The sequence below is a fragment of the Oncorhynchus gorbuscha genome, linkage group LG03 (genome assembly GCF_021184085.1).
Source record: "Oncorhynchus gorbuscha isolate QuinsamMale2020 ecotype Even-year linkage group LG03, OgorEven_v1.0, whole genome shotgun sequence".
In the NCBI taxonomy this organism is placed as follows: Eukaryota; Metazoa; Chordata; class Actinopteri; order Salmoniformes; family Salmonidae; genus Oncorhynchus; species Oncorhynchus gorbuscha.
In genome coordinates, this window is record NC_060175.1 from 71,726,520 (window position 1) to 71,741,732 (window position 15,213).

General features: G+C 42.2%; 1 protein-coding gene across 1 annotated transcript; it reads right to left on the minus strand.

Annotated features, from left to right (window-relative positions):
- Positions 1-2,768: 2,768 nt before the first annotated feature.
- On the minus strand, positions 2,769-10,995 carry mapk13 (mitogen-activated protein kinase 13). The gene is made up of 12 exons (XM_046343610.1): positions 10,428-10,995; positions 9,815-9,944; positions 9,485-9,543; positions 8,746-8,851; positions 8,541-8,570; positions 7,033-7,080; positions 6,833-6,947; positions 5,259-5,330; positions 4,802-4,881; positions 4,533-4,611; positions 3,684-3,857; positions 2,769-3,460 (listed from the first exon to the last, which is right to left on the minus strand). Exons 1-12 carry the CDS (start codon positions 10,538-10,540, stop codon positions 3,375-3,377), a joined length of 1,092 nt encoding a protein of 363 aa, XP_046199566.1. The 5' UTR covers positions 10,541-10,995; the 3' UTR covers positions 2,769-3,374.
- Positions 10,996-15,213: the final 4,218 nt, after the last annotated feature.

Consider the following 15,213-nt stretch of genomic DNA (forward strand, 5'->3'; position numbering starts at 1 on the left):
CTATACTCACTTTGAGGCAAATAACACTGAAACATGCATGAGAGCACTAGCTGTTCTGGAAAACTGTGTCATTATGCTCTCTGCAGCCGATGTGAGTAAGACCTTTAAACAGGTCAACATTCACAAGGCCGCAGGTCCAGACGGATTACCAGGACGTGTACTGCGAGCATGCTGTGACCACCTGGCAAGTGTCTTCACTGACATTTTCAACCTCTCCCTGTCCGTGTCTGTAATACCAACATGTTTTAAGCTAACTACCATAGTGCCTGTGCCCAAGAACACTAAGGTAACCTGCCTAAATCACTACCGACCCGTAGCACTAACGTCTGTAGCCATGAAGTGCTCTGAAAGGCTGGTCATGGCTCACATCAACACCATTTTTCCAGAAACCCTAGCCTCACTCCAATTTGCATCCTGCCCCAACAGATCCACAGATTATGCAATCTCTATTGCACTCCATACTGCCCTTTCCCACCTGGACAAAAGGAACACCTATGTGAGAATGCTATTCATTGACTAAAGCTCAGCATTCAACACCATAGTGCCCTCAAAGCTTATCAATAAGCTAAGGACTCTGGGACTAAACACCCCCCCTCTGCAACTGGATCCTGGACTTCCTGACGGGCCACCCCCAGGTGGTAAGGATAGGTAACAACACATCTGCCACTCTGATCCTCAACACATGGGCCCCTCAGAGGTGCGTGCTCAGTCCCCTCCTGTACTCCCTATTCACTCATGACTGCACGGCCAGGCACGATTCCAACGCCATCATTAAGTTTGTCGATGACACAACAGTGGTAGGCCTGATCACCGACAACGACGAGACAGGCTATAGGTCGTCAGAGACCTGGCCGTGTGGTGCCAGGACAACAACCTCTCCCTCAAAGTTATCAAGATAAAGAGAATGATTGTGGACTACAGGAAAAAGAGGACAGAGTACGCCCCCCATTCTCATCGATGAGGCTGCAGTGGAGCAGATTGAGTGCTGCAAGTTCCTTGGTGTCCACATCACCAACAAACTATCATGGTCCAAGCAAAACCAAGACAGTCATGAAGAGGGCACGACAAAACCTATTCCCCCTCAGGAAGATTTGGCATGGGTCCTCAGATCCTCAAAAGGTTCTACAGCTGCACCATCAAGAGCATCCTGACTGGTTGCATCACTGCCTAGTATGGCAACTGCTTGGCCTCCGTCCAGTAGGCACTACAGAGGGTAGTGCGAATAGCCCAGGACATCGCTGGTGCCAAGCTTCCTGCCATCCAGGACCTCTATACCAGGCGGTGTCAGAGGAAGGCCCTAAAAATTGTCAAAGACTCCACCCACCCTAGTCATAGACTGTTCTCTGTGCTACAGCAACGGCACACGGTACTGTAGGGCTCAGTCTAGGTCCAAGAGGCTTCTAAACAGCTTCTACCCCCAAGCCATAAGACTCCTGAACATCTAATCAAATGGCTACCCAGACTATTTGCATCCCCCCCCCTCTTTTATACCGCTGCTACTCTCTTGTTTTCATCTATGCATAGTCACTTTAATAACTCTACCTACATGCACATATTACCTCAACCAGTGTCCCCGCACAGACTCTGTACCCCCCCCCCCCCCTGGTATATAGTCTCACTATTCTTATTTTAGCTCTTTAATTACTTCTTACTTTTATTTCTTATTTGTATTTTTTTTAACTGCATTGTTGGTTAGAGGCTTGTAGTAAAGTAAGCATTTCACTGTAAGGTCTACCTACACCTGTTCTATTTGGCGCATGTATAATAACATTTGATTTAAGAATAATACTTAAGGCAAGGTATAGGATTTTGCATGTTTTTTTAGTTAGGTTAGAGTTAGGTTAGAGAAAAGTGTAGCATTCAGAGACCGAAGTAAGGATGTATGAATAATTGGCCATTTATTGAGAAAACAAAGTCCCTATCACATACAGTTGAAGTCGAAAGTTTACATACACTTAGAATGGAGTCATTAAAACTCGTTTTTCAACCACTCCACAAATTTCTTGTGAACAAACTATAGTTTTGGCAAGTCGGTTAGGATATCTACTTTGTGCATGACACAAGTAATTTTTCCAACAATTGTTTACCGACAGATTATTTCACTTATAATTCACTGTATCACAAATCCAGTGGGTCAGACGTTTACAAACAATAAGTTTGCTGTGCCTTTAAACAGCTTGGAAAATTCCAGAAAATGATGTCATGGCTTTAGAAGCTTCTGATAGGCTAATTGACATCATTTGAGTCAATTGGAGGTGTACCTGTGGATGTATTTCAAGGCCTACCTTGATGTAACTATTTGGTCATAATAACCATCGTTATGTTTGGAGGAAAAAGGGGGAGGCTTGCAAGCTGAAGAACACCATCCCAACCGTGAAGTACGGGGGTGGCAGCATCGTGTTGTGGGGTAGCTTGGCTGCAGGAGGGATTGGGGCGCTTCACAAAATAGATGGCATCATGAGGAGGAAAATGATGTGGATATATTGAAGCAACATCTCAAGACATCATCTCAAGTTAAAGCTTGGTCGCAAATGGGTCTTCCAAATGGACAATGACCCCAAGCATTACTTCCAAAGTTGTGGCAAAATGGCTGAAGGACAATAAAGTCAAGGTATTGGAGTGGCCATCACTAAGCCCTGACCTCAACCTATAGAAAATATGTGGGTAGAACTGGAAAAGCGTGTGCGAGCAAGGAGGCTTACAAACCTGACTCAGTTACACCAGCTCTGTCAGGAGGAATGAGCCAAAATTCACACAACTTATTGTGGGACCCAAGTTAAACAATTTAAGTGTATGAGTGTATGAGTGTATGTAAACTTCTGACCCACTGGGAATGTGATGAAAGAAGTAAAAGCTGAAATAAATCACTCTACTATTATTCTGACATTTCACATTCTTAAAATAAAGTGGTGATCCTAACTGACCTAAGACAGGGAATTTTTACTAAGTTTAAATGTATTTGGCAAAGGTGTCTGTAAACTTCCAACTTCAACTGTACATTACATTTAACTCATCTTTAATATATCAACTATTAGAAAAAGAAAACCATACAGTAAGACCATTAAACATTGGGTATGATAAAACATGAACAATTGTGATACGTAGAGGGAACAATGTACTAATTCACCGATGGGTGGGGAGGTGGGGTTAAATTTGAAACAATCTGACTGCTGAAACACTGATCGACCATTACAAATTAGGCCAAAAGAGACAGACGGCACAATGTAGCTCAATACTTCCCAATACGAAATTCAACCACAGGCTTCATTTAGAAAATAATTATGACAGGATTGTTTCAGGGGCAACATGGTGTAAGGCCTACTGCCGTTTGCTGGTGTGTGGTAGCAGTGTTTTCTGATATCACAAGCATGGAATCACGGAGAAATTGTCAGTGTGTTTCGCCTCTTGGAGTCCCGTCGTGGGAATGGCACAAAGCTCTTCACCTCTTTGAAGGATAACCCTAGGAGAAGGGCAGGCAATGGAAAGGCAATGAAAGGGTTGAAGGATAGACAATGAAATGCAATACATTGCAACAGAATTATGTGGGTAAACACCTAAAGTAGCTTTATAATTAAACACATTGTTACATTGTGACACTGACAGATCACAGACACAAAAAACGGAAAGTGATAAAAAAAAAAGTTTTTTACTTAAAATTAAACATTAAAATACTTTGCACTTACGCCTCCAATCCTCCAGAGGCAGCGTGGCATTGTCGTGACTGTCATCATATGGCTGTGGCTCAGGGCAGTCCTCTGGATCTCTCAAGCCATCAAAATACGGGTGTGTCAGAGCACTCTCAGCAGTAAGCCGAGTCTCACCATCCAAAACCAGCATCTTCTCAAGAAGGTCAATCGCTGGGAGAGCAGTTAAATAGAGAATGAAAACCAGAAATATGCCACAAGTTGGCGAACTTATTGGCCACACAGAGATGTAAATAAAAATGCATACACATTCATCAATTTCAGTTAAACAAATGTCAACTTTTCCATACAAGTTGAATCCTTACAAAGCTGGACATATTGTGCAATCATATCAGTTTGCCATCATCTTTCAACAGATGACTCCCATCGGAAAACCATTCTCAAGCCGCAATTTTCCCACAATATCTCTGCGTGGACCTATATATAGCAATCAAACTAATGTATAAGGCCACTAAATGTATTACACATTTAGAGTACCAGTAAAAAGTTTGGACACACCTATTCAATCAAAGGGTTTTTCTTTATTTTTTTCTTCTATTTTCTACAGGGTGGCTACTTTGAAGAATCAAATATATATTTATTTAACACATTTTTTGGTTACTACATGATTTCGTATGTGTTATTTCATAGTTTTGATGTCTTCACTATTATTCTACAATGTAGAAAAAGGTAACAATAAAGAAAAACCCTTAAATGAGTAGGTGTGTCCACACTTTCAACTGGTACTGTACAAATTGTACATTTAAGTCTGAATCACAGCATTTCTAATGTGTAACAATAACTAACGTATGCGCTCAGCATCATCAAATCAATAGCATTTTAACTCACCCTGTGCACTTGCTCTGGGGAACAACTTAGAGAAGTCTTTTCTGGGAAAGTGAGGGAGGGACCGCACATAGCTTTTTGCCTATCAGAAGACAGGAAGAGATAAGAAAATAATTAGTTCAAGGACCCTGACTGAGGAGTTTATCGTTCAAACTCCAATTCAAAAGACAGGCACTTTCCAATTAAAAAAGAAGGGAATTATGCACAATTGTCAAAATATACAGTTCAAAGTATCAAGCATACGATCAGTGATATCCAGGTGCCAACTCTACCTCCTGACTGTCCAGTTTCTGAATGAAGTCAGGACCGGGTACTCCAGTTACTTTCATGATCTGAGTCAGCTGATCCATGTCTGGGAGTCAAGGGTTAAAGTCAAGGTCACTCAAGCCCAACACATTCATGTTCATGTTCATATCGGTAGTGTCTCCAAACAATTTCAACAAAAGCCATGTCATAGATTACCCCTTTCCCATAACTGTACTGCACATGCCATAGCAAACTCTTGTTATTACGCGTTTTCATGCCTGTAGCTAACTCTACTGGGCGATAGAAGTGTCGGCTACGCTACAGCGCACACAGTATGGGACGACACTAATCATAGATGGGTTTGTCATCCTTTCATTCGCCGTCCTTGATAAATAGCTGGCTTGGGTCAGGTCACAGACTATGTGGTACAGACACGATACGGATTTGAAAGAAAATAAAACAAGTAGAATAGTAACAGGATACAGTCCTTCCCTTTGAAAAGCGTCTTCCCATTGATCATCTCTCCCATGATACAGCCCACAGACCAGATGTCCACTAAAATGGAGGAACAGACATAATCAATTAAATAGTGGCATCGAAAACAAATTCACAACAAAGCCACATTTTGCTGTTTGCTCAAGGGACTACAATCTCAAAGCAACCCTGTGTAAAGGATTGAGTGTGGTAGTATTATGAGAACTTGACTCAAGAGCCAGGCAGCTTGGACTAACCAATAACAATGATAACACAGCACTGATTGTCAACAACTATCATGCACAATGTGGCAAATATTGTAAAAGGGCGCATACAGAACCTTATATTACACATTGAGGCTTTTTACCTCAATAGTTACTGTGTTAAGACTACTGTAATTACACTCTACTAAGTAACAAAGTACACTGTTGTGTATAAACACACTAAGGCAAGACAATCCACCGCAGCAAGTGTTACCCAAATCAAAACACATTGCACAAATGAAATGAAAGTAGACGGTCAGCTCTGTAATGTTTGAGGCTGTACGTAGCACTATGTCAGCGCCGTAACATAACCAAAAGCATGTGGGCACCTACTTGTCGAACATCTCATTCAGAAATCATGGGCATTAATATGGAGTTGGTCCCCCCTTTGCTGCTAAAATAGCCTCCACTCTTCTGGGAAGGCTTTCCACTAGATGTTGGAACACTGCTGCGGGGACTTGCTTCTATTCAGCCACAAGAGCATTAGTGAGGTCGGGCACTTGATGTCGGGCGATTAGACCATCCGCCAAACCCAAATTTGTCCGTCAAACTGCCAGATGGTGAAGCGTAATTAATCTCTCCAGAGAACGCGTTTCCACTGCTCCAGAGTACAATGGAGGCAAGCTTTTAAGCACTCCAGCCAACGCTTGGCATTGCGCATGGTGATCTTAGGCTTGTGTGCGGATCGTCGGCCATGGAAACCAATTTCACGAAGCTCCGGACAAACAGTTATTGCGCTGCCGTTGCTTCCAGAGGCAGTTTGGATCTCGGTAGTGAGTGTTGCAACCAAGGACAGACAATTTTTACACGCTTCAGCACTCGGTGGTCCCGTTCTGTGAGCTTGTGTGGCCTACCACTTTGCGGCTGAGCTGTTGTTGCTCCTAGACGTTTCCATTTCACAATAACAGCCCTTACAGTTGACTGGGGCAGCTCTAGCAGGGCAGAAATTTGACGAACTGACTTGTTGGAAAGGAGGCATCCTATGACGGTGCCACGTTGAAAGTCACTGAGGTCTTCAGTAAGGCCATTCTACTGCCAATGTTTGTCTATGTAGATTGCATGGCTGTGTGCTAGATTTGACACACCTGTCAGCAACGGGTGTGGCTGAAATAGCTGAATCCACTAATTTGAAGGGGTGTCCACATACCTTTGCATATAGTGTATCAGGCAGCATGTAAAACATTCTGGCGGCTCTGTAATGTTTCACGCTGTACATAAGTCTGTCCGCTCTGTAGCGTTTCATGCTATTACGAAGCTGAGCATAGGCCTTCAGGATGGATGAGGCTGAGAGTGAAAGTTTTTAATAGATGATTGTCTTGCCAGTCTGGGTGTAGTGCATCCAGTTTAGAATGACCTCTGGTGCCCGGTACCAGCGGGTCACAACATAGCCTGTCATCTCTGCCTCGGCATGGCGAGCAAGACCAAAGTCCAGGATCTGCAAAGCATAATTTTACACATTATCTTAGGAATCTTCCCCAATAGAATTATTTCTCTAATGAACTTGTATTCATGTCACAAACCTTTAATTCACAGTCTTGATTGACAGCCAAGTTACCAGGCTTCAGGTCCTGCAAAATAAAAATTTGACAAACGAAAAACATTGAGGGTGGCCCCTGCATGCCTGAGATTAAGACATTAAGGGCAGACACAATACATAGATGTTGATTGCATATCCATATCCACTGTGGGCCTGCCCTATTTCTCTTATCGTTTATGCCCAAACAAACGCTTCCATTCACCATTAATTCCAAATAAATACGCACATTAGTACATACATGGGTGTGTCGTTACAATTCTAGACATGCATGGAAACAGAGGCATATCATAAAGAAGGCCTTCTCATCCTACATGTTAGGACAGGGTTAGCCATAATGACTCAATGTCTATGATTCTTTAAAATACAGTGGCTGCAGATCCGACTTTTCTCAGACCTTTTTCCCCCCCTGTACTAAACCTCCCGTATCTTCTGCACATGTACGGATAACGTTCCATTTGATCTCAATCAGTTTCATGGGGATATGCATGTAGATCTTCTTGAGTTACACAGTGTTGTTTCAAAGTAGCCTTCAGTGTTGTTTTGAATGATGTACAGTGGCCGAATCGTAGAGCAGATGGTGTTAAACTGTACTATAACCTACCTGTGTATTTTGCCTAGTGGCGCACACTGAGTTTTGGCTATATGAGAGAAAAATGGGGTGGTGTTTTTGTCTTACAGTGATTTGATTCGATTTTTTAAGATCCCCATTAGCCGACAGCTAGTCTTACTGGGGTCAGACAAAACAAAAAACACATAACAGACAAAAGACTTTACAATTTCCATACATACATTTAAAAACATTCAAACGTGGCCGCCCGAGTGGCACAGCGGTTTAAGGCACTGCATCGCAGTGCTAGAGGCGTCACTACATATCCGGGTTCAATCTTTGGGCTGTGTCACAGCCATTTCGCTCGAGCGACTCCTTGTGGCGGCCAGGAGCACGCATGCCGACTTCAGTCGCCAGCTGAACAGTGTTTACTCCGACACATTGGTGCGGCTGGATTCCGGGTTAAGTGAGCAGTGTGTCAAGAAGCAGTGCGGCTTGACGGGGGTCGCGTTTAGGAGGGCGCGTTTCGGAGGACGCTTGGCTCTCGACCTTCGCCTCTCCCGAGTCCGTACGGGTGTTGCAGCGATGGGACAAGATCGTAACTACCAATTGGATTAAGGGTACAAAAATAATGGTCACATGGGAGATATACTATGCTATTACAGCTGGTTCTGTTATGTAGAATACTATTATTATGCGATCTTGCAGACATTGATTCAGCTTTGTTCTAACTTCATGAAACGAGCACCATTTGCCAGATTAGCTTGTTCTCTACGAGTAGAGCAGAGACGTGCATGAAGTAGATAATAAACACATTCGCCGGATCTTCGGGACCGAAGATCTATTGCCACAGCCTTTAAAATAACATTCTCATGAGCCACAAACGAAATAGAGCTGTTATAAGATGCTGTGGCGAGGTGTTACCAACGGCGCAGCCAACTTACCCTGTGGATGATGCCAGCTCTGTGAATGTACTGCCATGAAAACAGAGAAGACATCATTATTAAGCGCTATGATTAAGCACTGCAACGGTAATTAACTAAGCGTAACATTTAATTGAATAGAAACAGAATCATGTTGCAAAAGATTTGCAGCACCAGAATCCACATTTCTTTTAAGACTACTTTTTTTGTGCACAAACAAGCTCACCCTTAGTCCACACAGCATCTGATAGACAAGGAACTGCACTCTGTCTTCAGTGAGAAGTCCTTTGACTTTGGAGAGGTCGGTGAACATGTAAGGCATCACCAGGTAGCTGTGGACAGACAAATCACTCCATCTATCGAACTCCTCAACACCTATATGGACTTAAAAATGACACCCGAGTTGCATTCAGTGGTGTACAATTTTACAGAATCACCCGACAGAAATAGTACTAGAACAGACATGCTTTTGTCATATAAGAGAGGGAATCACGACAGATCAGCACAATATGCATCTGCAACATTCAGAATGCTGCTCCATTCTCTACGTTGAGCCTAGGTCATAGGGAGTTGAATGAACTTTTAACAAGGCACACCTGTTAACAGAAATGCATTCCAGGTGCCTCATGAAGCTGGTTGAGAGAATGCCAAGAGTGTGCAAAGCTGTCATCAAGGCAAAGGGTGGCTACTTTGAATAATCTATTTCATAGTTTTGATGTCTTCACTATTCCACAATGTAAAAAAAAAAAAAAAAAAACCTTGAATGGCTGGGTTTCTGTATAGCACATTGAGATATCAGCTGATGTAAGAAGGGCTTTATAAATACATTTGATTTGAATAAGTAGGTGTGTCCAAACGTTTGACTGGTACTGTATATGAGCCCCGCCAAATCACCAAAGACATTCTCTGCCTCTGACTGCAATAGGCATTACTCTGTGTCTGATATCACTGTGGTAAATACTCACAAATCTGTGAATTCATCAAGCCCAGCAGCAGGAGTAAACACATCCAGAAGCCCTATCACCTGAAGGAAGTTTGCACATGAGAGAAGAAAAACAAGTTGTAAATCCCACGAGAGGGATAGAGGGAAATGGCTACTGCCATCTTATGCCAGCTATCGCTATTAGACTGATATTGTATGTCAGCTTTGTGTGCCAGTGTCTTGGATCAGTTTGCTGATTAGGTTATGTAAAATCTGTGAAGAGCAACACATCGTGGGTGGGGATATGTGAGTCAAGGAGACTGGAGGGATAGAAGACCACGATAGTGCCAGGATGTGTACAGTCCATACTCACATTTTCATGTTTCATGTGCTTGAGCAGTCGAAGCTCCCGATAAGCCCTCTTTGCAAAAATCTCAGACTGGAAGGGCCGGTGAAGCTTCTTAATGGCCACTTTCTCAGTGGTCTTCACATTTATTACCGAGCTGAGGCAGAGAAAATATTGTTATTGCATAAAATATACTCAGGAAATGTGGCATCATCCCTTAGGAGAATGATAGTTTTAAAAATACTGGTAAATTATAAGGCCTAGGCTGCTGAATCAAAGTGATAAATTCACATTAACAGCACATGCTTTCATTTGTTCAGACAAAGACTATGCCCAACATCGTGCCTCAACATGTTCACTGAAGCACTACAACAAGTATTGGCAGGAAAAGCCAGGCATTTGCTACTACACTATATCCGCCTACACAGTGTATTTGATTTATTGGTATTGGTGCCAATTGGTGATTCATATAAGTGTAGTGAGCGAGGTTGACAGATATTTTGTAACATTGTAGGAATTGATGCAAGTGATACAACATTTCCAGAACAGAATAAACTCGCTCTCTTTCCCTCTGTATGATTGCCCTGTCAAGTACTTAACACACCCCAGCTGTGGATAGCGCCCATCGTCAACAACTTACCATACGGAACCGTACGCCCCTGTCCCAATTTGCTTCAATCGCGTGTACTTCTCCGGCACTTCCCATATCGTGCTGTTGATCTCCTCTCGGGTGTACTGTGTCTGCGACTCCATGTTGTTGCAATATGATGAAAATATGATCCGCAAAGGAAATTTGCGCACGACTCCTTTCCCCACCTCCTACGCACTCTTTCTACAACCACTTGTTAAAAAGGTCACGATATACCAGTCGATCAAATTGTCTACTCTGTCAGTTGCTCACTTAACAGTGCTGTTTGCCATGATACTTTGTGTTACAAGAGTTGTGGATTGAGTGACCGTATCCTCCTATTTACTATAGCCTAGCAGCAGCCTATCCCATCCTCAAAAACACATATGACGACCCAGTAATAGTAATCATCATCGTGCTGTTTGCCTACTAGGAGATCTTGCTAAAACATGTCAGCTGCTATGACTCCAGTTTCCGCTCACACCCATACACATTGAGCTCGCCAGTTTGTAGTCATGAAACCCGGATATGCGTTACCTCTGGTTCGTTCAGCCAAAGATTATGGATATACTGGCAAGCTACTCTCCGCCCGAACAATGGGAGTTGTTGTCTACAAAGCGGCATGGCGGGCTGTCTAGCTCCCGACTAGCCTTTCTATGGAGTGGTGGATATCTGATTATTTTAATCAATATTTGAATATCCGAAGATGGTTGTTGACATCAACCACCTGTATTTAATGGTATGCTACTAGACTCATGTCATGAATATGCATAACCATATCGACAACTCTGATATTTTCTCAAAGTTGCCGAGATGTCACGTGTCCTACTTGTATCAGTACACTCGTAACAACTTAAGCATTATACGAAACTTCTACTCAATCAAATAAACCTCACGTAGCAAATAAGCCATTACATTTTGTGTTTTTACCAAATTCGACACTCATTGAACTCCTACAAAAACTCATTGCTTGGTGGGCGAAACAACGAAAACCGCCACCTGCTGGAGGGAGACAGGTTTTCCGCGAAATTGGGGCCTCTTCCGCTTCCTCTCCTTCAGTCATCCCTATGGAAAAAAATGAATGGGGAAAGAATAGGGTTTTGGAATAAACGCCGAAAATAAGGTATGAGGTTAACACAGACTTTATACAATTTGTTCTATAAAATAGCCTAATAGCAGTCAGTTAATATAACCATTATGAACTATGAAGCCTTTATGTGCTTTTTTTTATTACATAAAGGCTTCAAAATTCACAAAGTTACTTTAGCTGATGAAGATGATCTTATAGAACCACTGGTGTAAAGTACTTAAGTAAAAATACTTTCAAGTACTTAAGTTGTTTTTGGGGTATTTGTATTTGTACTTTACTATTTATATTTTGGACAACTTTTACTTTACTACATTGCTAAAGAAAATGTATGTTTTATTTGTAAGTCGCTCTGGATAACAGCGTCTGCTAAATGACTTAAATGTAAATGTAAATGTACTCCATACATTTTCCCTGGCACCCAAAGTACTATTTTGAATGCCTAGCAGAACAGCAAAATGGTCTAATTCACACACTTATCAAAATAACATCGCTAGTCATCCCTACTGCCTCTGATCTGCTGGACTCACTAAACAAACATGCTTAGTTTGTAAATGATGTCTAAATGTTGGAGTGTGCCGCTGGCTGTTCTTAAATAAATAAAAAACAAGAAAATGGTGCTGTATGGTTTGCTTAATATAAGGAATTATACTTTTGATACTTAAGTATATTTTAGCAATCACATTTACTTTTGATACTTAAGTATATTTCAAACCAAAGACTTTTAGACTTTTACTGGGTGACTTTTATTTTATTTTTCAGTCATGTTCTACTAAGTTTTCTTTACTTTTACTCAAGTATGACAATTGGGTACTTTTTCCACCACTGAATAGAACTAAATGAATAAGATCTCCTAAGCCTGTGTTTGCTACAGACCTTTTTTCGGCATTCATCCAAAAACCCTACAAAAATGCCATTTGTTTTCCCCATAGATTTTGTCCAATGAACCACGGCGGAGTTATCGCCTACAAAAAGATGCCATGACTATTTCTCTCTATAGGCAGTAGGTGGGTGTTACTGTAGGCCTACTTGTTATGAATGATTAACCTCCATATTATTACATTGCTATTGCAATAGTAGCCTAGTAAAAATGAACAACATCCTATGAAAATGAAGTCTAATTAATGATGAATCAATTAGGCCTAGTTGCTTGATTTAATTTAGTCATTTTTATTAAAGGCTAATAATACTGTAGTGAAAATGGCGACACAAACAACAGCGGATATTTGCTCTTTAATGTCACATGCTCATATGTCAGTCTTAATAAAACTGCAGAACTGGCAGTGGACATGCTCAAACGTTTATTAACAACACTAGAGCACTTAATGGGATATTCCTGGATTTTGGCATTGAAGCCCTTTATCTAGTACAATGACTGGAAGTTTAAGGTATCTGCTTGCAGTTACCATAGACTTCCAGTCATTGCACTATTTCTAGTTAGCAATTGCACCCCGAGACATGAAAATGGCATCCACAAGTTCATCGAACTATGGGGAAGTAGATAAAGGGCCAACATCCGAAAGTGTCTCAACACTTCCAATCATGGGTGGCCAAAAATAACCAACTGAAGCCACGCATCCACGAAACCACGCCTCCCAACCTGAGGAGGCCTTGACGTTACATTGCCTCTTAATCTCAGGTAGCCATACCTAGAAATCAAATTGTTGTCACACCTTTGGCGGTCTGGAGAATTTTCTAGGCTACTAGCCAAAATCTCTACAATGATTCACTGGCTTCCAGCAGCTATATTTTTTATTGGTTGTTACTTTTCAAGAACCCTCCCCCACATGGCTGTAGAAGGGGTGCTGTGTCTTATGTTCGTCACTGTTTTCTGACCGGGTAGGACACATTTTGTAGAGTTGTTACGTATACTAGTTTGCAACATTGCAGAAAATTGAAGAAAACCTGGAGGTAAAACATCATTCTGTTTTGCCTGAAGTGAACTTTATACACAAAATCGAGTCAATGAAGGCATTACAACTCCTCTGCTTGAACACTCTACAACAAAAAGAGACGTTATGGTGTGTGGTACTCCCGAGTGGCACAGCGGTCTAAGGCACTGCATCTCAGGGCTAGAGGCGTCACTACAGATTCCAGGCTGTATCACAACTGTCCGTGATTGGGAGTCCCATAGGGCGGCGCACAATTGCCCCCTAGTGACTTTTCAGAAAAGGATACAGACACATCTTAACTTACAAATGGGCAAATTTAGAAGTCTAAGGGGGACACTTACTCTGGTACAGTCCAATCAGTCTTAGGGCCATGGCCTTTCATACTGTAAGAAATACCAGTGTGGCTGTTATTGTGGATATATTAAATTATAATATAATAATAATAATAATAACCATTTTGTACTCTCTGCTACTGTAGAACTACACACCTACTCATTCCAGGGTTTTTCTTTATTTTGACTATTTTCTACATTGTAGAATTTTTTTATTTTTTTATTTCACCTTTATTTAACCAGGTAGGCAAGTTGAGAACAAGTTCTCATTTACAATTGCGATCTGGCCAAGATAAAGCAAAGCAGTTCGACACATACAAAAACACAGAGTTGTTACACATGGAGTAAAACAAACGTACAGTCAATAATACAGTAGAAAAATAAGTTTATATACAATGTGAGCAAATGAGGTGAGATAAGGGAGGTAAAGGCAAAAAAAGGCCATGGTGGCGAAGTAAATACAATATTCATTGGCAGTCATTGGCAGCAGAGACCTGGAAGGAGAGGTGGCCAAAGGAAGAATCGGTTTTGGGGGTGACCAGAGAGATATACCTGCTGGAGTGTGTGCTTCAGGTGGGTGCTGCTATGGTGAGATAAGGGGGGACTTTACCTAGCAGGGTCTTGTAGTTGACCTGGAGCCAGTGGGTTTGGCGACGAGTATGAAGTGAGGGCCAGCCAACGAGAGCGTACAGGTCGCAGTGGTGGGTAGTATATGGGGCTTTGGTGACAAAACGGATGGAATTGTGATAGACTGCATCCAATTTATTGAGTAGGGTATTGGAGGCTATTTTGTAAATGACATCGCCGAAGTTGAGGATCGGTAAGATGGTCAGTTTTACGAGGGTATGTTTGGCAGCATGAGAGAAGGATGCCTTGTTGCGAAAAAGGAAGCCAATTCTAGATTTAATTTTGGATTGGAGATGCTTAATGTGAGTCTGGAAGGAGAGTTTACAGTCTAACCAGACACCTAGGTATTTGTAGTTGTCCAAATATTCTAAGTCAGAACCATCCAGAGAAGTGATGCTGGACGGGTGGGCAGGTGCAGCGATCTGTTGAAGAGCCTGCATTTAGTTTTACTTGTATTTAAGAGCAGTTGGAGGCCACGGAAGAAGAGTTGTATGGCATTGAAGCTCGTCTGGAGGGTTGTTAACAGTGTCCAAAGAAGGGCCAGAAGTACACACAATGGTGTCGCCTGCGTAGAGGTGGATCAGAGACTCACCAGCAGCAAGAGCAACATAAATGATGTATACAGAGAAGAGAGTCGGCCCAAGAATTGAACCCTGTGGCACCCCATAGAGACTGCCAGAGGCCCAGACAACAGGCCCTCCGATTTGACACACTGAACTCTATCAGAGAAGTAGTTGGTGAACCAGGTGAGGCAATCATTTGAGAAACCAAGGCTTTCGAGTCTGCCGATGAGGATGTGGTGATTGACAGAGTCGAAAGCCTTGGCCAGGTCAATGAATACGGCTGCACAGTATTGTTTC